General features: G+C 22.2%; 1 protein-coding gene across 2 annotated transcripts in view; it reads right to left on the bottom strand.

Annotated features, from left to right (window-relative positions):
* LOC117175157 (serine/threonine-protein kinase fused) overlaps positions 1-26,234 on the bottom strand; it is a 47,073-nt gene continuing 20,839 nt past the window's right edge. Inside the window, exons 7-9 of one of the 2 annotated variants that reach the window (XM_033364751.1) lie at positions 13,694-14,853; positions 5,118-5,308; positions 1-312 (exon numbers count right to left, since the gene is read on the bottom strand). In XM_033364751.1, the coding sequence (XP_033220642.1) occupies positions 244-312; positions 5,118-5,308; positions 13,694-14,853 (1,420 nt within the window). In that variant the 3' untranslated portion in view covers positions 1-243. The remainder of the gene's footprint in view (positions 313-5,117; positions 5,309-13,693; positions 14,854-26,234) is intronic. The other variant, XM_033364752.1, reaches the window with a different exon arrangement.

Raw genomic sequence — 26,234 nt, 5'->3', positions numbered from 1 at the left:
ATATTAATAAATAAGTCCGCAATCTTACTGTTTTATTCCTTTCCTGAAAAAATCTGCGTTAAAAATGTTACAAGATTAAAATTCTATCCTATTCTATTTTTTCTATTCTATCCTTAAAAAATTCTATATTCGTAGAAATGCAGTCTTTCAATATAAAAATATTTGTTTTTAAATTTAAAATTATATAATCGATAATATAATATACAATACTATTTTGTAATAGTATAATTTTATGTTTCAGTCTTACTCCACTGGAGTTTGTTGCTCATAATAAGGCAGTTGTTTCAATTCTTTAACCGCATCTTCAGCTGCCTGCAACGAAATTAATTAAAAATAAAATAAATAAATAAATTGGGTAATTTTTGTTCATAAAAATCTAAAATTTGGAAAACGGAATCTTGTAAGCGAATTATAACTCAGAATTTAAAAACAGGATTTCTTTTTAAACAAAAAAAATTGTATTTAAACAAATTTTGATTTGGAATAAGAAATTTTCCGAAATCCTAACTCGGAACAGGGATTTTTTTGTAAATTCCCTTTTTATAAATTAGAATTAAATCTATTTTTTTAATGTTCCATTCCATGTGAAAAATAACCTATTCTGAGAAAAATCTATATTTCTTCATAGGGATTTTTTTATATTTAATTTATATTTTTCCCGTTAAAACTTCTGATTATTTTAGAAAATTCACTACACCAAGACATAATTAAATTCATTTCCAAAATTTCCTGTTACAAGTCAAAATTAAATTTACCTAAAAAAATTTTTTTATCGTAATTTAGAAATATGGTCACTCTTTTTTTCGAAAATTTGGAAAAGGGAAGTTTCAAATTGTGCCGAATTCCGACTTGAAACAGAGGTTTTTTTATTCCCTTCTTCTAATCTGAATAAAAATTCTTTTGAAAAATTTCCTGTTACAAGTCAAAATTATATTTATTTACCAAATTTTTTATTATCATTTAGGTCAATTTAAAATATTTTAACGATTTCAAACCATTTTTTATTAATTTAAGAGACTTCTAAACATTTAAAAAATTTCAAAGATTTCAGATTTAGAACAACGGATTTTGGAAATTAAATGATAATTCTAAATTGAAAATTTGTGTAATTTTGATTTATAAAAATCTACCATTTTGATTTGGAAAAAGAATTTTGTAGAAAAATTATAATTATTTACAAAATTATGAATTTGAACAGAGATTTTTTTATATTTCCCTGTTCCAAGATTGAATTATTTTCATTAACATGTTATACTACAATTCAAACATTTAGTAACAAATTTTTTTCTTTAATTTGCAAGAATAAAGTTTAAAATTCTATAAAAATTTTACTTCCAAACAAAATTTTATACAAATAAATTCAGGTTTAGAACAAGGAATTTTCAAAATTTGAAGAATCCTGACTGAATTCCCTTCTTATAAGTAAAAATTAAAAATATTTTCCAAAATGTTCCCTTCCATGTTAGAAAAAAACCTGTTCCAAGACAGAATTATAATTCTATACAAAATTCCCTGTTCCAAAGTCAAAATTAACATTCTTTATCGAAATTTCTTTATATTTAATTTATATTTAATTTTTAAATTCACACAAATTTTTATTTTGAACAAGAAACTTTCGAAATTTGACGAATTATGACTTGGGATAGGGATTGTTTTTGTGAATTCACTTTTTATAAATTAGAATAAAAAATATCTTCCTATATTTTATTATTCTTTATGGTTTTTTGTTTATATTTCATTTATTTTTCCCCATCAAAACTTATAATACATTTAGAAAATTTCCTATAAATTTTTTTATTAAAATTTGTAATTAGAGTGACTTCATTTTACCAAAATTTGGAAGAGAGATGTTTCAAATTCTAGAAAAAATTTACTTAAAAAAAATTTTTTTCAAACAAATTCTGTTGCAGGTCGAAATTATATTTACCTCAAACATTATAAATAAGATAATAAAGATTAAAGATAATAAAGAATAAAGATTTGGGACGGAGGTTTTTCTATTCCCTTTTTCTAAATTTGAATTAAAATTCTTTTGAAAAATGTCCAGCTCCAAGTAAAAATTATATTTATTTAAAAAAAGTTTTTAATTATAATTTATCTCATATTAAAATATTTAAAAAGATATTACGATTTTAAACAATTTTTTATGATTTCAAGAGGATTGTAAACATTTCAAAAAATTTTCAAGAAGTAATTTTTGTTTATAAAAGTCTACAATTTTGTTCTGGAAAAAAGAATTTTGTAAAAGAATTAAAATTGGGAATTTGAAAAGGGATTTTTTTTATTCCATCCTTAAGCGAAATGAAAATTATTTTATCAAAGATACGTGACATGAACAAAAATTCTCTGCTTCCAAGCCACAATTATATATTTAGTCGAAAAATGTTTTTTTATTAGAAATCGTAAATAGTGACTTCATTTTACCAAAATTTGGAAGAGGGAAGTTTCAAATTCTAGAAAAAATTTATTTGCAAAAAAAATTCTGTTTAACCAAATTCTGATTTAGAACAAGGAATTTTCAAAATCTGACAAATTCTGATTTCGGACAGGATTCTTTTTCGTAAATTCCTTTTTTATAAATTAGAATTAAAAATATGTTTTTAAATATCCCGTTCCATGTGAAAAATTACCTCTTCTAAAAAAGTTATAATTTTTTAATAATTAATAATAATATCAATAATAATTAATTATCAATCAATTATTTATTATTTTATTATTATTAATTATGAACTAATAATAATAATGATAATTTAATAATAAAAATATTTTACGATTTTTTAAATATTTCATTTATTTTGTCGCCGACAGAACTTCTAATTCTTTTAGAAAATTCTCTTTTGCAAGTCAAAATTATATTTACTTCAAAAATTTTTTATTATGACTCAGAATTATGGTTAATATTTTTTTCCAAAATTTGGAAAAAGGAATTTTTTATACCCTTTTTATAAATTTGAATAAAAATTCTTTTGAAAAATGTCCTGTTCCAGGTGAAAATTATATTTATTAAAAAAATTTTTAATAATAATTTATGTCGTCTTAAAATACTTAAAAAAATGTAAACGATTTTAAACCATTTTTTTATGATTTGAAGAGAACTGTAAACATAAGAATTTTTTTCAAGATTTCTGATTTGGAACAGAGGATTTTGGAAATTAAATTATAATTCTAAATTTGAAATACCGGTAATTTTTGTAAATGAGAATCTACCATTTTTATTTATAACAGTAAATTTTTCAAAAAAATTATAATTATCCCTATTCATGTTTAAAATTATAATTCTTAACTTGAATAGGGATTTTTAAAAATTCTTTTGTGCTAAATCAAAATTCAAATGATTTTACAAAATTCCCGTGCCATGTAAAAAAAATTCTCTGTTCCAAGTCAAAATTATATTTTTTTACAAAATTTTAAATTGTATTTTTATGTTATATTAAAATATTTAAAACGATTTTAACAATTTTGAACCATTTTTTATGATTTCAAGAGACTTTTAACATTCTAAAAATTTCCAAGATTTCTGATTTGGAACCGGGAATTTTGAAAATTAAATTATAATTCTAAATTTAAAATTAGGGTAACTTTTGTTTATAAAAATCTATAATTTGGGAAAAAGAATTATAATCCTGACTTTGAACAGGAATTCTTTTTTTATTCTCGCGTTTTAAATAAAAATAAAAATAAATTTATTAAATTCCCGTGTCATGTAAAAAAATTATGTGTTCCAAATCAGTGTTATATTTATTTACAAAATTTCTTATTAAAATTTAGAAATATAGTGATTCCTTTCTTCTTCAAAATTTGGAAGAAGTTTCAATTTGTACCAAATTATAAATCCAAAATTCAAGACAGAAGTCTCAAAACTGTACCAAATTTATGTTCCCTTTTTATAAATAAAAATTAAAAAGATTTTTCAAAATGTTTCCTTTCATGTTAAAAAGAATCTGTTTAAAGACAAAAATCACACAAATTTCAGGAACAACGAATTTTTTAAATTTTATGATTTTAATTTTTCCCAAATGCTATAATTCTTTATGGAATTTTTAAAATATGTAATTTATTTTCCCCAATCAAAATTTATAATTCATTTAAAAAATTTCCTATACCAAAAATCAGAATTTAACTAATTTCCAAAATTTCCTGTTCAAAGTGAAATTTATATTTACTTACAACATTTTTTATTATAATATGGAACCATAGCAACCAACTTTTTCTCAAATTTGAAAGAGAAAAATGTCAAATTCTGAAAAAATTTTATTGAAATATTTTTTTAATTTCAACAATCTGATTTTGAACAAGGAATTTTCAAAATATCAGAACTTTTTATTTAGAAGTTTTTTTTAATTTCCTTTTTATAAATAAAATTTTAAAATATTTTCCGAAAATTCCCATTCCATGTCAAAAATTATCTGTTCGAAGACAAAAATATAATTCTGTTCAAAATTTTCTAAATAAATTAATTTAGAAAGACAGTTATTTTTTTTTATTTAGAAAAAGGAAGTATCAAATTGTGACGAATTCTAATTTGTTAGAGATTTTATTTAAATATCCTTCTTCTAAATCAGAATATAATTTTTTCGGAAATTCCTATTTTATGTCCAAAAATTCTGAATTTTTTTTTTTTTTGAAAATAAAGAATATAATTCTTAAAGAAAATTTCTACTCTAAAGTGAACCCAAAATAAAAATTATAATTCTTTATTCTTTGTGAAAATTGCCTATCCTAAATTTAAATTATAATTATTTACGAAATTTCCTCTTTAAAGTCAGAATTCTAATTCTTTACTTAAATTTCCTGTTCCCAAATAAAAATTATAATTTTTAACGAAAATTCTTGTTCTAAAGTGAATAAAAAAAATATTCAAAGTAAAGTTTTTTTTTAGAAAATTTCCTATTTGAAGTAAAAATTCTAATTCTTTGCGGAAATTCCCGGTCTTAAAGTCAAAATTATAATACTTTACTGAAATCTATGGCCCCAGTTCAGAATTATAATTCTTTTAGAAAATTCACTGTTCCAAGTTGAATTTCCTGTTTTTCCCGATTTCCCGGTCATATTATATTTTATATTATATTTTTTTTATTATATATTTATTAAATTATATTTTTTTCTGAAAAACTTACACTTCTCACAGCAGAGTCGCCATCAGTAGTTAAATTTTCTAAAACATTTTTCAGCCTTTTTCCCCAGACGTGTTGCAAAGCCCTGCAGCTAAATCTTCCCAAAAGTCTAATTAAAGTACAAGTCCTTGCTTTCAGAATACTTTGTCGATGGGCCAACAATTTTTCAAGCAATTCTACCCTTTCTATCGCCTCTGGAATATAAAAAAACGCTTTGATAAAAAAAAAACACCGAAATTGGTCAAAGGGTTGCTATAAAAGACGGGTTTCAAAATTCCATGCTTTTTCCAGGTCTACTTTTGAAAACAATCGAATTCTAATTTTGTTTTTTAAATATCTCGAAAACTGAATTAAATTTCAAAAAATTGTACTGATGGTAGACAAATTTCCCGAGAATTTCTTTAAAAAATTATTAATTAATGCACATCCAGGCCTCGGATTCACTTTACAGATCAAAAATAGTGTAAATAGTGACACAATTTTTTAAAAATAATATCAAAATAGTTTCTGAAAAGTATGGAAATTATTATTTTATTGAAAATTAAACAATTTTCTTAGAAAGGCATACATTTTGGTTAAAAATTTAACTGTTTTGTTGGAAAGTCTAGTTTTTGATTTGATCATTAAAAAGTCTGTTAAAAATTTTGTTTCTTTCTTGATTTATTTATTTTTTTTTAATATAAATGTCAACAATTTTTTTTAATATTCATCCTTTTGGTTTGATTATGTACCTCTCTTTATAGAAATTTTACTTCTTTTGTCGTTAACAATATCTTGTTAAAAATTAATGTTTCAGTTAAAAATAAACTTTTTTGTTGAAAATTCATATTTTTCGTTGAAAACTTGTCTTTTATCGTCAAAAATTAATCTTATTCTTTGAAAACTTAATTTTTCTTTTTTCCTAAAAATTTAATCTTCTTGTTTGAGAATATAACTTTTCAACTTTTCTCTTTGAAAATTCAACAATTTAGTAGAAAATTTTAACATTTGGTAGAAAAATGAATTGTTTTCTAAAATTATTATTGCGCATTCATATAATTGTTGAAAATTAGCCTTTTTTCGTAGAAAATTAAACTTCTTGATTAAAAATTCAACTATTTGGTGAAAAATGTATGTATTTGGCTGAGAAATAATTTTTCATTGTAGAAAATAAATCTGTGGTTTTGAAAATTCATTTTTATACTTGAAAATTTTAATATTTAGTTGAAAATTAGTCTTTTTTCGTACAAATTTAATCTTCTTGTTTGAAAACTCAACTGTTATTTTTGAAAATGAATTAATTTGGTAGAAAATTTAACGAATTAGTTCAAAACTAAACTCTTTTCTAAAAAAATAGTATTATCATTGAAAATCAATTCTCCTTGATGAAAATTTCACTACTAAAATTTAAATTCATTTACTTTTTGGTATAAAATTAATCTTCTTGTTTAAAAACTCAACTTTTCAACCTTTTTTTTTTGAAAATTCAGCTATTTGATTTAGAAAATTTTGTCGCGTTGAAAATTCATTTTTATACTTGAAAATTTAAATAATTGGCTGAAAATGAGCCTTTTTTCTTAAAAAATTAATCTTTTTGTTTGATAACTCAACTTTTCTTTATGAAAACTCTTTAATTTGTTAAAAAACTCAAATATTTCGTTCTAAACTAAACAATTGTTTTCTAAAAAATTAGTATTATTATTTAAAATCAATTTTTCCTTATGAAAATTTAACTACTAAAATTTAACTTCACCTTTTTTTTGTATAAAATTAATCTTTTTGTTTGTAAATTCAACTTTGCAACTTTTTTTTTGAATAAATTCAACAATTTGGTAGAAAATGTAACTATTCGATTCAAAAGTAAACTCTTTTCTTCTAAAAAATCAGTATTATTATTGAAAGTCAATTTTCCTTAATGAAACTTTACCTACTATTTTTATTTTTAAATTTCTTTTTTTTGTTGAACATTCAACTATTTGTCTAAAATTGTATGTGCTTGTTTTACAAGAAATATAATTTTTAATCGGAAAATATGAAGTTTAAAAAAAAATTATTTTTCAACCATATAGTTGAATTTTTAAACCAAACACAAATTTTGTACAAAAAATTAAATCTTCAACCGAATAATATGAATTTTTAACGACGAATTTAATTTTCAACCAAATAGTAGAATTTCCGAGTCAAAAATACGAACTTTCTATAAAACAATTGAATTTTTAACCGGAAAATATTATTTTTTTCCACCAAAAAATTTATTTTCAATTCGAAAATATGAATATGAAAAAAGTAAATTTTTAACAAGTTAAATTTTCAACCAAATGTTAAACTAAATAGTCAGATTTTCAATTCAGAAACATTTATAAAGTCAAAAAAAATAGTTAAAAATGTAACAATTTGGTAGAAAAAAAAAATAAAATTGAATAAGTTGTTGAAAATTCAACTATAAGGTGAAAAATTTCTGTATTTGGTTGAGAAATTATATTTTATAGTAAAAAGTTAATTTTTATCGTTAAAAATTAAACTTGTTGGTAAAAAAATAAACAGTTTTCTACAAAAAGTTAGTATTATTACTGAAAATAGATTCTCCTTAATGAAAATTAATCTTTTCCTTTCTTCATTGTAGAAAATAAATCTTGTTGTTTAAAAATTCAACTATTTGATTTAAAAAAAATTTTACTTGGTTAGGAAATCATTTTTCATCGTATAAAATGAATCTGTTGTGTTGAAAATTCATTTTTATATTCAAAATTCAACCATTTGGTAGACAGCTCTACTATCAGGTGGATTCACGTATTTTTTGGTAAATAACTCATTTTTTACCTGAAAATGTAACTCTCTTTTTGTTTTACAAAAAAATAATATTATTATTAAGTATTAATTGTCCTCAATGAAAATTTTAATACTCCATTTTGGGTAATCTTTTTTAATTAAAAAAAAAATCAACTAACTAGTTGAACAAATTTAGAAACGAAAAAATATAAAACTAAATTTTCTTTTTGATAATTCAACAATTTAGTAGGAAATTTAACTATTTGATACAAAATAAACTATTTTCTAAAAAGCTAGTATTATTATTAAACAATGAAAATTATTTCTTAAAAAAAACCCCACTCTTTATTTATTATTATAATTATTTTATTATTATTATTTATTATTAAACATTGATATAATTTATTGAAAATTAATCTTCTTATTTAAAAATTCAACTTTTTTTTTAATTCAACACTTTGGTAGAAAATTTAATTATTTGTTTCAAAGCTACACCTTTTTTATCTGAAAAGCTAGTATTATTATTGAACATTAATATAATTTCTTGAAAATGAATTTTCTTTTCGTAGAAAATTAATTTTTTTGTTTGAAAATTCAACTTTTTTATTTAAAATGTTTGCATTTGGTTGAGAAATAATATTTTATCATAGAAAATTAATCTGTGATGTTAAAAATTCATTTTTATACTTGAAAATTCAAAAGCTTGGTAAAAAATTCGTCTTTTTGACTTACAAATTCAACAACTTGATAGAAAATTCTACTATTTGAAACAAAATTCCAAATTTTGGTACAAAATTAATCCGTTTTACTAAAAATGAATATTAATTATACTTAATAAAAATTTAACTACTCCATTTTGGTTTAAATTTTTTAATGAAAAAAATCGACTGACTAATTTAAAAAATTTGGAAACGAAAAAATATAAAATTAAACAATATGTTGAGTAAAAATACATCTACTGTTTAAACTATTCCTATGAAAATTCATATATTTTGTTTGAAAATATTATTTTTTCGTAGAAAATTAATCTTCTTGTTTGAAAAATCAACTTTTTTATTGAAAATTTAACAATTTATTAGAAAATATTACAGTTAGGTTAGGAACTAAACTCTTTTCTAAAAAATTAGTATTATTCCTGAAAATAAATTCTCCTTAATAAAAATGTAACTAATAAAATTTAACTTCCGCCTTTTTTGCACAAAATTAATATTCTTGGTGGAAAATTCAACTATTTGGTAGAAAATTCGCTTTTTTTTCTTAAAAATTCAAAAACTTGGTAGAAAATTTATGTTTTACAAAAAATGAGTATTATTATTAAGTATTAATTATCCTTCATGACAATTTGACTACTCCATTTTCGGTTAACTTTAAAAAAAATCAAATAACTGGTTTAAAAACATTTTAAAAGAAAAAATATAAAATTAAATAATATCTTGACTAACAATACATCTATTGCGCATACTATTTCTATGAAAATTCATATATTTTGTCAAAAATAGCATTTTTTCGTAGAAAATTAATCTTATTGTTTAAAAATTTAACTTTTATTTTTTATAATTCAACAATTTAGTAGAAAACTGAACTATTTGGTACAAAAATAAACTTTTTTCTAAAATTCTAGTATTATTATTGAACATTCATATTATATATATATATATAAAATTATATATTTGGTTGAAAAATTATTTTTCATCGTAAAAAATTAAACAAATTTTCTTTATTGAAAATTTAACTAATAAAATTTTATTCCTTTTTTTGGTATTAAATTAATGTTCTTGTCTGAAAATTCAAAATTTCTTTTTAAAAACTCATCAATTTGGTAGAAAATTGATCTTTTTCGTTCCAAACTAAACACTATTTTTCTAAAAAAGTAGTATTATTATTGAAAATCCATTTCTATTAATGAAAATTTAACTGCCTCTTTCTTTATGGTATAAAATTAATCTTCTTGGTTGAACTTTTTGATTAAATATTTGGTATTTGTTTGAGAAACCATTTTTCGTCGTAGAAAATTAATCAGTGGCGTTGAAAATTCATTTTTATACTTGAAAATTTAAATATTTGGTTGTAAATTATTTTTTTTTTCGTAAAAAATTAATCTTCTTGTTTAAAAACTCAACTTTTCAACTTTTCTTTTTTAAAATTCATCAATATGGTAGAAAATTTAACTATTTAGTTCAAAACTAAACTCTTTTCTCTCTCAAAAATTAGTATTATTATTGAAAATCAATTCTCCTCAATAAAAGTTTAACTACTAAAATTTAAGTTCCTTTTTTTGTGTGTGTAAAATTAAACTTCTTGGTTAAAAATTCAACTATTTCATTAAAAATGTTTGTATTTAGTAGATAAATTATTTTTCATCGAAAAAAATTAATCTGCGGTGTTGAAAATTCATTTTGACACTTAAAAATTTAAATAATTGGTTGACAATTAGTCTTTTTTCGTACAAATTTAATCTTCTTGTTTGAAAACTCAACTTTTCTTTTTGAAAATTAATTAATTTGGTAGAAGATGTTACTATTTGATTTAAAACTAAAATCTTTCCTAAAAAATAAGTATTATTATATAAAATCAAATCTCCTTAATGAAAATTTAATTTCCACTTTTTTTGTATAAAATTAATCTTCTTGGTTGAAAATTCAATTATTTTACTAAACATTTTTGTATTTCGTTGAGAAATTATTTTTCGTCGTGGAAAATTAATCTTTTGTGTTGAAAATTCATTTCTACAGTTGAAAATTTTAATATTTGGTTGAGAATTAGTTTTTTTCCGTAAAAAATTAATCTTCTGGTTTGAAAACTTTACTTTTTAAAAATTCATCAATTTGGTAGAAAATTTAACTATTTGGTTCAAAGATAAACTGTTTTGAAAAAAATAGTATTATTGAAAATCAAGTCTCCTAAATGAAATTTTCATTACTAAAATCTAAATCTCTCTTTTTTTCGTAGAAAATTAATTTTCTTGCTTGAAAATTCAACTTTTTTTTTTATTCAAAAATTTGGTTGAAAATTTAACTATCTGGTTCAAAACTAAACTCTTTTTTCCTAAAAAGCTAGAATTATTATTGAACATTCACATAATTTATTAAAAATTAGTCTTTTTTGGTAGAAAATTAATCTTTTTTGTATCTGGTTGAGAAATCATTTTTGACCGTAAATAATTAATCTGTAGTGTTGAAAATTCATTTTTCATATTTGAAAATTTTACTACTCCATTTTGGGTTAACTTTTTCAAATGAAAAAATCAACTAAAAACTTATAAAAATTTAGAAACGAAAAAATTCAAAATTAAATAATACTGTTCACACTATTCCTATGAAAATTCATAATTTTGTTTAAAAATGGTGTTTTTTCGTAGAAAACTATTCTTCTAGTTTGAAAATTCAACTATTTTATTAAAAATGCTTGTATTTGATTAAGAAATCATTTTTCATCGTAGAAAAGTAATCTGTGGTGTTAAAAATTCATTTTTAAACTTGAAAATTTAACTATTTGGTCTAAAACTAAATAATTTTGTTCTAAAAAATTAGTATTATTATTGAAAATCAATTCTCCTTAATGAACATTTAACTGCCTCTTTTTTTATTGTATAAAATTAATCTTCTTGTTTGAAAATTTAACTATTTGATTAAAAAAGGTTGTATTTGGTTGAAAAATCATTTTTCAACGAAGAAAATTATTCTGTGGTGTTGAAACTTCATTTTTACAGCAGAAAATTGAAATATTTGGTTGAAAATTAGTTTTTTTTCGTAAAAAATTAATCTTCTTCTATGAGAATTCAACTTTTCTTTTTCAAAGCTCATCAATTTGGTAGAAAATCTAACTTTTTTTCAAAACTGAACTCTTTTCTAAACAATGAGTATTATTATTAAAAATCCATTTTCCTTAATTAAAATTTAACTGCCTTTTTTTATTGTATAAAATTAATGTTCTTGTTTGAAAACCCAACTTTTTTTTTTAATTTCAACAATTGGATAGAAAATTTAACTATGTGGTACAAAAAAAACTGTTTTCTAAAAAGCTAGTATTATTATTGAAAATTCATATAATTTGTTGAAAATTAGAATTTTTTTGTAGAAAATTAAACTTCTTGTTTGAAAATTCAACTATTTGATTTAAAATTTTTGTATTTGGTTAAGAAATCATTTTTATCGTAAAAAATTAATCTGTGGTGTTGAAGATTCATTTTTATACTTGAAAATTTAACTATATAGCTGAAAATTAATCTTTTTTCGTAAAAAAAACTAATCTTCTATTTTGAAAACTCAATTCTCTTTAATGAAAATTTCATTACTAAAATTAAACTTCTTACTTTTTTTATAAAATTAATCTTCTTGGTTGCAAATTCAACTATTTGTTTAAAAAGGTGTGTATTTGGTTAAGAAATAATTTTTAATTAAAAAAAATTAATTTTTTGGCGTTGAAAATTTATTTTTCTATCTGAAAACTTAGATAATTAGTTGAAAATTAGTATTTTTTCGTAAAAAATTAATTTTTTGCTTGAAAACTGATTAATTTGGTAAAAATTGAATTATTTGGTTCAAAAGTAAACTTTTTTATTAAAAAAATTATTATTATTATTGAACATTCATATAACTTGTTGAAAATTAGTATTTTTTCGCAGAAAATTAAACTTCTTGTTCGAAAAATAAAATGTTAAATGAAAATTAAATTATCTAGTAGTAAAAGAAAATGTTAAAAATAAAAACTTGTCTTCTTCAAATTCAGATAAAAAGACTAAAAATGAATATTTTTTCCCCTTTAACTCATTAAAATTAATAATAAAAAATGTCCCTCTTTTAATTCAGAAAACAAAGTAAATAACCAAAATTTCTTCCATTTTAGAAAAAATTAAAAAATAATATTTGTATCCCTTTCCAATTAAAAAAAAAAGATTGAAAATAAAAAATTGTTTCCTTCAAACCAATAAAAATTTTTTAAATGAAAAAACTCCCCGCTTCCAAATCAAAACAAAAATGGTGTCTCTTCCAACTCAATAAAAGTATTAAAAATGAGAAAACGCACCTCTTCCAATCTAGAAAAGAAAAATTCTCACCCCTTCCAACTCAATAAAAATATTTAAAATAAAAAATTGCCTCTTCCCATTAAAAAAATTATTTCAATTTAGAAAAAAATGTTAACTAAAATTTCCTCCTTTCCAACTTAAAAAAAAGGTTGAATATAAAAAAGTGCTCCCTTCAACTTAATAAACTGCCAAAAGGGAAAATGGTCTCTTCAAATCCAGAAGAAAATTTTAATGTAAATTTCTTCCCTTCCAATTTAATTTCAAAATGCTGTCTCTTCCAACTCGACAAAAATATTAAAAATGAGAAAACGCACCTCTTCTAATTTAGAAAAGAAAAATTCAATTGTTTGATTAAAAATTGTTGTATATCGTTGACAAATCATTTTTATCGTAGAAAATTGATCTGTGGTGTTGAAGATTCCTTTTTATACATGAAAATTTAACTATTTAGCTGAAAATTAATCTTTTTTCGTAAAAAAATTAATCTTCTTGTTTGAAAACTCAATTCTCCTTAATGAAAATTTCATTACTAAAATTTAACTCCTTTCTTTTTTTATAAAATTAATCTTCTTGTTCGAAAATTCAACAATTTGATTAAAAATTTATCTATTTCGTTAAAAAATAATTTTTTACCGTAGAAAATTAATCTGTGGTGTTGAAAATTCATTTTTATGCATGAAAATTCAAAAATTTTGTAGAAAATGTTACTATTTGGATGATTCATGCATTTTTTGGTAACGAATTTATTTTATAACTTAAAAACGTAACGCTCTTGTTAAAATATACTAAAAAAAACTAAACTCACCCGTACTTTTCCCTCTCAAAACGACTTTCTCCACCAGTTCCGCATTTTCCGGCTGCGATCTCAAAACATTATTCAAAATCGCCACCAGATAAGCCACCACCATCGGTTTTCGTTTCTCCAGAGTCAAAAGCTGCTGCAGAATCGGAATCCCGCTGACAATATAAACTGCGTCGCAAAACTGCGTCAGAAATTGTTCCTGAATATAGACCAGTCTGCACAAAAGTAGAATTGCACACTCAACAGCCTGAAGTTCCTCAGCCGAAAGAGTCGCGGCAGATCGTGTTTCTGTTTTATCAGCCGCTTCATTATCGTGCTCCTGTTCCATCAGCAATTTTATAGCATAAACGAGATTCGGAATAAGTCTCACATCCAAATAAACCTTCTTAATTTTCTCCATATTCTTCGCGGAAGTCTGCACGACAAACGGAAGTGCCAGAAGACAAGCGACATATTCTATTACTTGAGATCCGGCTGCGCGATTTTTCAACGGCGAAACAAAAACGGAGACACAATTCTGTTGAATTAAGGATCCAACTTCGCCCTCCATCACTTCCTCCATTGATTTCTGAAGAAAAGCGACCCACTCGTCATTCTCGATTGGTTGCTCAACCGTTCTCGGATCCCAATCCGGCAATCGGACGTGTTTATCAATTATATTTTCTCGATTGAACTCCTGATCGTAATCTAGACTCAAACGACTCTCTTTTTGAACTCCTCCTTGAAGATCCGTTTCCGCAGAGCTCTCGAGATTCTGATCATTCGAGTTCTCGCATTTCGGATTTGAGATTGGACTTGTTGAGGCAATTTTGGGAATATGTTTCGAATCAAGTTGCTGTTCTGTTTTTGGATTGAGAGATTTTGAAAGTGGAGGGGCTGCTGATTGGGGATTTGCAGAGACAACTTGGGAGGAGTCCTCAACCGCGAGAAGGTCACTTTGAAGAGATGCGCGGATGCTTAAATTTCCGAGAAGGACGTCGACACTCGCACTTGAATCTGTTCCGGCAGGCTCGCTGCGGATTGAGCGGCACTGCCGATTTAATTCGTAGTGGTAGTAATTAAACATCGCGGGATAACGCGGTTGCGACATACAGCGCTTTTGTTGTTCCTTCATTATTCTCTCCTGTTCTTGAATCTTCATGACAGCTTTTTGCAGAATTTCGCTAGAAAAAGTGCAATCCAACCGCAGTGAACAAGAGCACGATGGGTTAAAAATTTTTTTAATCCAACTTGTTTTCATGGGATATGTTTTGAAAACTTCTAAAATTTTGTAAAATCTATTGAAATCTTTTGAATATATGATTTATAATTGCTTATTTTAAATGAACAATGAAATATTGCTTGATATTAAAAAATGTTCTTTCGTTTTAAACAATATTTAAATAGGATTTAAAATTTAATAAAAATGTTTAAATATGATCTTGTTAGTGTCAAATTATTTTTAAATTGAAAAAAAAGATCGCTAAAATTTATATAATCTTCAAATTGCTTAATTTTAAACAAATTCAGAATTCAATTATTGTTCAGTAGAATTCAAGTTTGATTGTAAAGGCCATTAATTTATTTGTATTTGGCATTGATCAACCTAAAACTTTTTCTATCAACAATTTTCAAATTCACACACTGTTCATTTTTAATTTTTCAAGTTATCCAAACTTCTTTTCTAAATTCTTTAAATTACAAAATGTACGGTTCAAAACAAAGAACAAAAATGGAAAATTTGGAACGTTCTACCAATTGGGAAAAAGGGATTTAAAATTAAAAAAAACTTTCCATCGACAAAACAAAAAAGCAAAAAATGGTCAATTTTTTCGCAGAAAATTAAACTTCTTGTTCGAAAAATAAAATGTTCAATGAAAATGAAATTATCTAGTAGTAAAAGAAAATGTTAAAAATAAAAACTTGTCTTCTTCAAATTCAGATAAAAAGACTGAAAATAAATATTTTTTCCCCTTTAACTCAGTAAAATTAATAATAAAAAATGTCCTTTTAATTCAGAAAACAAAGTAAATAACCAAAATTTCTTCCATTTTAGAAAAAATTAAAAAATAATATTTGTATCCCTTTCCAATTAAGAAAAAAGATTAAAAATAAAAAATTGTTTCCTTCAAACCAATAAAAATTTGTAAAATGAAAAAACTCTCCGCTTGCAATTCAAAAAAAAAAAAAACAAAAACAAATGCTGTCCCTTCCAACTCGATAAAAATATTAAAAATGAGAAAACGCGCCTCTTCCAATTTAGAAAAGAAAAATTCTCACCCCTTCTAACTCAATAAAAATGTTAAAAATAAAAAATTGCCTCTTCCTGTTAAAAAAAAATTTCAATTTAGAAAAAAATGTTAACTAAAATTTCCTCCTTTCCAATTAAAAAAAAAGGTTGAGTATAAAAATGTGTTCCCTTTAACTTAATAAACTGCCAAAAGGGAAAATGGTCTCTTCCAATCCAGAAGAAAATTTTAATGAAAATTTCCTACCTTCCAATTCAATTTCCTACTCGATATAAATCTTTAAAAAATAAAATATCCCTCTATCCATTAAAAAAAATTAAAAACTAAAATTTGCATCCTTTTCCAATTAAGAAACTAAGATTGAAAATAAAAAATTGTTCCCTTCAAACCAATAAAAATGTCAAAAATGAAAAAACTCCCCGCTTCCATTAAAAAAAAAAAAAAAATTGAAAAAATGTTGTCCCTTCCAACTCAATAAAAAAATAAAAAAGGCCTCTCCCAATTCAGAAAACAATAAAAACCCAAATTTTCTCCCTTCCAATTCGGCAAATACGTTCGAAATAAAAAATTTCCGCCTTCCAATTATGAAAAAAATTAAAAATATAATTTTCCTCCCTTCCAACTCAATAAAAATAGTAAAAATGAGAAAAAGCACCTCTTCCTATTTAGAAAAGAAAATTTTTCGTCCCTTCCAACTCAATAAAAATGATAAAATAAAAAATTACGCTACCAATTCAGAAAAAATATTGAAAATCAAGAGAAAAGAAAAACTGGCCTCTTCCAGTTCATAGAAAAATTAAAAAAAAAAATTAAATTAAATCCCTTCCGATTCAATAAAAAAGGGCTCCTTTCAATTCTTCAACCATTGCAAACCAAAATTTACTCCCTTTAAACTCAACACAAAAGTTGAAATTAATAATGTCCCTTAAAATAAGAAATGATCTTTTACCAATTGAGAAAAAGATATTTAAAATAAAAAAACTTTCCTTCGACTAAACAAAAAAGCAAAAAATAGCCTTTTCCAATTCAGGGAAAAAATATCCTTTCTTCCAACTCGATAAAAATGTTAAAAATAAAAATTTGCCTTCTGCAAATTCAGGTAAAAAGACTAAAAATAAATATTTTTTTCCCTTTAACTCAATAAAAGTAATAATAAAAAAATGGCTTCTTTATATTCAGAAAAAAAATGAAAACAAAAATTTCCTTCCTTCAAATTTAATATACATGTTGAAATAAAAAATGTTTAAAAAATTGTCTCTTCCAGTTAAAAAAATTCTTTCAATTTAGAAAAAAAAATTTAAACTAAAATTTCGTCCCTTCCAACTCCTTTCCAAAAGGGAAAATGGTCTCTTCCAATCCAGAAAAAAAATTTTATGAAAATTTCCTCCCTTCCAATTCAATTTCCTACTCGATACAAATCTTTCAAAAATAAAATATTTCTCTATCCATTAAATAAAAATTTTAAACTACAATTTTCTAGTAGTAAACTTCATAAAAATGTTTAAAATACCAAATTTATTTGCCTTTAACCCAATAAAAATGTAAAAAAAAAAATTTCCTCTTCCAAATCAGAAAAAAATTAAAAACAACAATTTGTTCCCTTTCTTTTAAAATAAGAATTGTGGAATACAAGCATTTTTTAATGCATAAATCCTTTACAGTCGAATTATTTTAATTTTAAGTCGTTTCACGGTAATAATATTTTTCATTAAAATTTAGTTAATAATTTTTTAGTTCTGAACATGTGATTTATAATCGCTTATTTTAAATAAACAGTGAAATATTGCTAGATATTAAAAAATGTTGTTTTTTTTAAAACAATATTTGAATAGAATTTGAAAGTGAATAAAATCGTTTAAATATGATCTTGCTAATTTGAAATTATTTTTAAATGGAAAAAAAGATGATAAATTTTCAATCGGCTACTTAAATTGTTTTCTAAATTCTTTAAATTAAAAATGTACGCTTCAAAATAAAGAAAAAAAAACGGGAAAATTTTCAATCTGTTTTAATGTTTTTGAATTGTTTAAAATCTTCGTTATATCTATTGAAATATTCTGAAATATTGAAAATCTTTTGAACATTTGTGAAATCTATTTGAATCTTTCTGAAATTTCTAAAATCTTAAAGAAATATTTGGAATCATCTGAAATATTATGAAAGCTTTGAAATCTTTCTGAACATTTTGAAATGTTCTGAAATGTTTGAAATCTTTAGAAAAATAAAATCATTGAACATTTTTTCGATATTTTGTAAATCTTTTAAAAATCTGTTAAATCTATTGAAATTTTAAACATATTTAGCATATCTTTAAAATGATCTGAAAAATTTAGAAGCTTTGAAATCTTTTTCAAGTATCGTAAAACGTTTTTATATCTTTGAAATCTTCCGAAATATTTTAGAATCTTAGATCTCTTGCAATTTTTTTAATCTTTCTGAAATCTTTTAAACAATTGTGAAATCTATTGAAAGCTTTCTGAAATCTTTAAAATCTTTGGGAGATCTATTGAAATCTTTTTAACTCTTTGAAATCCCTGTCTTATATTTTTAAAGATTTCAATACATTTGCAAAATGTATTGAAGAATTTCTGAAATCTAAAATCTTTATGAAATATATTTCAATATTTGTAAAATACACGAAATCTTTGAAAAATGGTTTCACGTGTTTTAAAAATTTTCGAAATATAATGAAATCTTTGCAAAATCTTTAAATTGTTTTTAAAATCTTGTAAAAATCTTTATTAAATCTTTAAAGTCTTCAAATATATTATAAATATTTGAAGTCTTTGTGAAAACTTGTAAAATCTATTAAAATATTTCAGAAATCTTTAAAATGTTTCCGCAATCTTTGAAATTTTTTAAACATTTGTAAAATCTATTGAAATTCTTGAAATCACCTGAACATTCTTGAAAGCTTTGAAGTCTTTGTAAAATCTTTTAAATCATTTTGAAATGTTGGTGCAATATTTGAAATTTTCTGAAATACTTGCAACTTTATAAATGTTTTGGAATCTTTCAAATCTCTGTGAAATCTTTCTAAAATATAAAATCTTTGTGAAATCTATTTAAATACCTGGAAAATCCGTGAAATCTTTGAATAATTAATTGAAGTGTTTTAAACTTTGCGAACTGTACTGAAATTTTTTTTTAATTTTTTGAAAGTTTGGGAAATCTATTAAAATCTTTCTGAAATCCTTTGAAAACTTTGTGAAATCTATTCAATATACGTTAAATATATTTCAATCTTTCTGAAATCCCTCAACTCTTCTGAAATGTTTGAAATCTTAGAAATCTTTTGGAATCTTTGAAATCTTCAGAAAATCGTTTAAATATTTCTGAAATTCATAGGAATCTTTCCGAAATTAGTGAAATCATCTGAAATATTTTGAAATTTTTGTGAAATCTTTTTGAAATCTTTGAAATATTTGCGAAATCTTTTAATCTTCTGAAACATTTTTTATTTTAAAAATCTTTTGAAATCTTTCTGAAATCTTTTAAAATCTTAAAAAAATTTGTGGAATCTATTGAAAGCTTTCTGTAATATTTAATATATTTGTCCAATCTTTTTGAAATCTTGCAAATCTTTGTGAGATTTTAAAAAATTTTTTTAAATCTGCTGGATTACTTGAAATCTAAGAAATCTTTTGAAATCTTTGTGAAGTTTTTAAGATTTTTTAAAATCTTTGAAATCTTTATGAAATCTTTGAAATATTTGCGAAATCTTTTAATCTTCTAAAATATTTTTTATTTTAGAAATCTTTTGAAATCTTTCTGAAACTTTTTACAATCTTAAAAAAATTTGTGAAATCTATTGAAAGCTTTCTGTAATATTTAATATATTTGTCCAATCTTTATGAAATCTTGTAAATATTTTTGACATTTTTTGACATCTTTCAAATCTTTATGAAATCTTTGAAATCTAATAAATCTTTTAAAAATTTGTGAAATCTGTTAAATATTTAGAAAATCTATTAATAGCTTTCTAAAATCTTTAAATTATTTTGAAATCCTGTAAATCTTTGCAAAATCTTCTTAAACATTTTAAATCTTAGAATTCTTTTGGAATCTTTTAAAACTTTGTGAAGTGTTTAAGATTTTTTGAAATATTTGGAATCTTTGTGAAATCTTTGAAATCTTGTAAATCTTTGCGAAATCTTTCAAATCTTCTGAAATATTTTAAATTTTAGAAATATTTTGAAATCTTTCATAAATGTTTAAAAATCTTAAAGGCATTTGTGAAATCTTTTTGAAACCTTGTAAGTCTTTTAAATCTTTGTGAAATGTTTGAGATTTTTTGAAATCTTTGTGAAATCTTTGATATCTTGCAAATCTTGTAAATCTTTGCGAAAATTTTGAAACTTTGTGAGATATTTTTAACTTTAGAAATTTTTTGTAATCTTTGTAAAATGTTTGAGATTTTTTGAAATCATTCAAATATTTATGAAATCTCTAAAATCTAATAAATCTTTTTAAAAATTTGTGGAATCTGTTAAATATTTAGAAAATCTATTAATAGCTTTTTAAAATCTTTAAATTATTTTTATATCCTGTAAATCTTTGCAAAATCTTCTTAAACATTTTAAATCTTAAAAATCTTTTGGAATCTTTTAAACCTTTGTGAAATGGTTAAGATTTTTTGAAATATTTGGATTCTTTGAAATCTTGGAAATCTCGTAAATCTTTGCGAAATCTTTCAAATCTTCTGAAATATTTCAAATTTTAGAAATCTTTTGAAATCCTTCTGAAATTTTTAAAAATCTTAAAGACATTTGTGAAATCTTTTTGAAACCTTGTATATATTTGAGAAACGTTTGAGATTTTTTGAAATCTTTGTGAAATCATTGAAATCTTGTAAATCTTTGCGAAATTTTTTTAATCTTATGAAATATTTTTAATTTTAGAAATCTGTTGTAATCTTTGTAAAATGTTTGAGATTTTTTGAAATCTTTCAAATCTTTAAAATCTAATAAATCTTTTTAAAACTTTGTGGAATCTTTTAAACATTCGGAAAATATATTAATAGCTTTCCAAAATCATTAAATTATTTTGAAATCCTATAAATCTTTGCAAAATCTTCTTAAACATTTTAAATCTTAGAATTCTTTTGGAATCTTTTAAAACTTTGTGAAATGTTTGAGATTTTTCGAAATATTTGAAATATTTGCGAAATCTTTGAAATTCTTCTGAAATACTTTAAATTTTAGAAATCTTTTGAAATCTTTCTGAAATCTTATAAATTCTTAGAAAGATTTGTAAAATTTATTGAAAACTTTCTGTAATCTGTAATATATTTGTGAAATCTTTTTGAAATCTTGTAAATATTTATGAGATTTTTTAAAAATCTTTAAAATCTGCTAAAACATTTGAAATCTAAGAAATCTTTTGAAATCTTTGTGAAATGTTTGAGATTTTTAGAAATCTTTCAAATCTTTACGAAATCTTTCAAATATTTGCGAAATCTTTGAAATTCTTCTGAAATACTTTAAATTTTAGAAATCTTTCTGAAATTTCTTAAAATCTTAGAAAGATTTGTAAAATCCATTGAAAGCTTTCTGTAATCTTTAACATATTTGTGAAATCGTTTTGAAATCTTGTAAATCTTTGTGAGATTTTTTAAAAATCTTTAAAATCTGCTGAAATATTTGAAGTCTTTTGAAATCTTTGTGAAATCTTTTACACATTTGGAAAATCTATTAATAGCTTTCTAAAATCTTTAAATTATTTTGAAATCTTTTTGATATCCTGTAAATTTTTGCAAAATCTTCTGAAAGCTTTCTGTAATCTTTAATATATTTGTGAAATCTTTTTCAAATCATGTAAATCTAAGAAATCTTTTGAAATCTTTGTGAAATTTTTGAGATTTTTTGAAATCTTTGAAATTCTTCTAAAATACTTTAAATTTTAGAAACCTTTCGAAATCTTTCTGAAATCTTATAAAATATTAGAAACATTTGTAAAATCTGTTGAAAGTTTTCTGTAATCTTTAACATATTTGTGAAATCTTGTAAATCTTTGTGAGATTTTTTTTAAATCTTTAAAATCTGCTAAAATATTTGAAGTCTTTTGAAATCTTCGAGAAATCTTTTACACATTTGGAAAATCTATTAATAGCTTTCTAAAATCTTTAAATTATTTTGAAATCTTTTTGAAATCCTGTAAATCTTTGCGAAATTTTCTGAAAGCTTTCTGTAATCTTCAATATAATTGTGCAATCTTTTTTAAATCTTGTAAATCTTTGTCAGATTTTTTTTTAATCTATGCAATCTGCTGAAATATTTGAAATATAAGAAATCTTTTGAAATATTTGTGAAATTTTTTAGTTTAAAATCTTGGAAATCTTTATGAAATCTTTGAAATATTTGCGAAATCTTTGAAATTCTTCTGAAATACTTTAAATTTTAGAAATCTTTTGAAATCTTTATGAAAGCTTTTAAAATCTTAGAAAAATTTGTAAAATATATTGAAAGCTTTCTGTTATCTTTAATATATTTGTGAAATCTTTTTGAAATCTTGTAAATCTTTGTGAAATTTTTGTAAATTATTGAAATCTGCTAAAATATTTGAAGTCTTTTGAAATCTTTGAGAAATCTTTTACACATTTGGAAAATCTATTAATAGCTTTCTAAAATCTTTAAATTATTTTGAAATCTTTTTGAAATCCTGTCAATCTTTGCGAAATCTTCTGAAATATTTCAAATCATAGAAATCGGTTGGAATCTTTTAAATCTTTTTGAAGTTATTATCATATATTCACGGACTTTAGTGATAAGTTTCAGAAACACAATATTTTTAAATCTTCCTAACATTTGGAAAATCTATTAAAAGCTTTCTGCAATATTTAAAATCTTTGAAAAATCTTCGAAATTTTTTGAAACCTTTGAAATATTTGTCAAATATTTTTAAGCCTTTTCAACATTTAACAAAATTATTGAAAGCTTTCTGAATTCTTTCCAATCTTTCTGAGATCTATTGAAATCTTTCTTTAATTTTAAAAGTCTTTGTGAAATATTTTTAATATTTTTTAAATCTTGTAAATCTTGTTTATAATAGCCAATAAAACATCAATCAAATAAAATAAAAAATTGTAAAATATGACTAATATATAGTTATTTTAATAATATATTAACTATAGATCACGAATCGATTTTTTTTCAATTTTTGCTAAAAAAAATGGAAAAATTAGTATAAAAAGTTTATGACATGTTTTTGAAAACCGATTTTCACGGTTCAATCGATTGAAAAAATCACAAAGGTTTCAAAGATTTCAAAGATTTTAACGATTTCAAAGCTTTCAAAATACTTCAAAAATATTTTGATTTTGTAAAGATTTCAAAATAGATTTATGAAATGTTTCAAACATTTAAAAATATTACAGAAAGATTTAAATAGATCTCACGAAGATTTGAAAGATTTGAGAAAGCATGCAATAATTTTGTTGAATGTTTAAAAGACTTTAAAATATTTCACAAATTTCAAATTTTTTTTACGTTTTTACAAAGATTTACAAGATTGCATAATGGTTTTAAAATTATTGAAGATTACAGATATATTTTAATATGTCCTCACAAATTTAATTAATTTAATTAATTAATTAATTAAATCATGAAAATGGATTTAATTGATTTAAAGAATTTCAGAAAGATTTCGATAGATTTCACGAAAATTTTAAAGGTTTCAGAAAGCTTTCAATAGATTTCATAAAGGTCTTTATGATTTAAAAAGATTTCAAAATTTTTTTAAAATTTAAAGTATTTCAGAAGATTTCAACGATTTCGCAAAGATTTGAAAGATTTCCAAAAATCTCAAACATTTCACAAAGTTTTAAAAGATTCCAAAAGATTTCTGAGATTTTAAATATTTCAGAAGATTTTGCAAAGATTTACAGGATTTGAAGATAATTTAAAGATTTTATAAAGCTATTAATAGATTTTCCAAATGTTTCAAAGATTTCACAAAGATTTCTTAGATTTTAAATATTTCAGCAGATTTCAAAGATTTAAAAAAAAACTCACAAAGATTTTAAAATATTTCGAAAGATTAAAATTTTTGTTAATATTTCAGAAGATTTCAAAGATTTCGCAAAGATTCACAAGATTTCACAAAGATTAAAAATATTTTTAAAATATTTCAAAGATTCCAAAAAGTTGTCTAAGATTACAAGTATTTTAGCAAATTTAAAAGTTTAATAAAAAAATTTACCAAATATTAAAAATATTTCACAAAGATTTTAAAGTTTTAAAAAGATTTCAATTACTTATATTTAAAGATTTCAAAAACAATTCAAAAATTATGCAAAGATTTTAGATTTCTAAATAATTCAAAGATTTCAAAATATTTCAAATAATTTCAAAGATTTAAATATATTTCACAAATTCTAAAAGATTTTAAAGATTTTCAAAAATTTAATGTATTTTACAAATATTTAAATATATTTCATAAAAATTTTAGATTTAAGAAATATTGCAATACATTTTGCAAATGTATTAAAATCTTTAAAAATATTAAACAGGGATTTCAAAGAATTAATAAGATTTCAATCGAAATCCTAAAGATTTTAAACGATTTATAAGATTTCAAATATTTCAGAAAATTTGAAACATTTCACAATGATTTTTAAAAAGGCAAGAGATCTAAAATTAAAAATATTTCGGAAGATTTCAGATATTTTTAAAAGTTGTACGATACTTCAAAAAGATTTCAAAAAGCTTCTAAATATATCAGATGAGTTCAAAGATTTTAGATTTATAAAGATTTCAAATTACAGGGTGGCCGTTTTAATCGACGAAATGAATTCCCGGTTTTTTCCGGGTTCGCAAATATTTTTCAGGGTAAATGAAATTAAAAAAATGGAACACTAAAGCAAAAAAAATTCCACTAGAGGTAATAAAAACTGAGCTGAAAATGAAAGGACTCAAAGTGGAACTGTTAAATATTGAAATTTTAAAATTGAAATTTAAAAGCTTTTAAATAAAAAATGTTGTATTCAAATTCTCAATAATTTACGCGTATAAAATTGAAAGTACTTAAATTTTTTAATATAAAAGAATATAAATCCACGTTATAATTTTTAATGCTCTAAATTAAAAAATCAATTAATGAACTTCGAAATTTTCAAAATTATGTAATTTTAAGGAATTTTAAGCTAGAAACATCAAATATTAAAAAATTAAATTAAAATTTTTTTTTTGTTAAATTGATTTTTTCTACAATGTTCAGAAAATCCTGCAAATTTTATAATTTTTTTTTACAATTTGGATGTATAAATAACAATTGAGCATTTATTATTTGTAAGCGAAATTTGAGTAATTTAAAGAGATATGTAAAATTTTTTCAAAGATTTAAACAAAATTTTCAAAAAAGATTCTAGAAGATTTTAAGAAAACTTTCTAAAACTTGCATTATAATTTTTTAACTTTTTAATACTTCCAAATATCTCTTGAAATTACTAAGATTTTTTCTACAAATTTTAATTTGTAAATTATAAATCAAAATTTAAAAATTTCACTCACAAATTAACCATTTTTGGAAATTTTAACGATTCCAGGTTTTCTATGTCAAACAATTCAGTTAAAGATTCTTTACTTTTAAATATTTGATTGCAATTTACATGTCTTAAATAAAAATTCAAATATTGCTAAATATTCAATAATTAATCTTTTATTTTTTTTAATTAAAAATTTCAAATTGAAAAATTTCAAATTCAAATATCGTTAAAAAAAAGAATTTTTTTTAACATTTAGCAATATTTTATTGTTCATTTAAAATAATCAATTATAAATATTATATTCAAAACTAAACAATTTGAAACTAAATTGTTTGAAATAGAAAGTCTTGAATTGGTACAATTTTAATTTTCCATTTTTAAAGTTTTTAGTTTCTAAATGTTTTTTTATCTATAAAATACAATTGAAAAATATTAATACTATGAAACGACTTAAAATTAAAATAATTCAACTGTAAAGGATTTATGTATTAAAAAATGTTTCTATTCTCCAATCTTGTTTTAAATGAAATGGAATAAATTTTCGTATTTAATTTTTATCCAATTTGGAAGAGGAAATTTTTTGTTTTTAAATTTTTATTGGATTAAAGGCAAGTAAATTTGGCATTTTAAATATTTTTATTAAGTTTAATACGAGAAAATTTTGGTTTTTAATTTTTTTTTAATGGATAGAGGGATATATTATTTTTTAAAAATTTGTATCGAAGAGGAAATTGAGTTGGTAGGAAGGAAATTTTCATTAATATTTTTTTCTGGATCGGCAGAGACCATTTTCTATTTTCGACTTTATTAAGTTGAAGGGAACAATTTTTTA

Source organism: Belonocnema kinseyi, chromosome 6, assembly GCF_010883055.1.
Source record: "Belonocnema kinseyi isolate 2016_QV_RU_SX_M_011 chromosome 6, B_treatae_v1, whole genome shotgun sequence".
Taxonomy (NCBI): domain Eukaryota; kingdom Metazoa; phylum Arthropoda; class Insecta; order Hymenoptera; family Cynipidae; genus Belonocnema; species Belonocnema kinseyi.
This window is presented reverse-complemented; position numbering and strand designations above follow the sequence as displayed.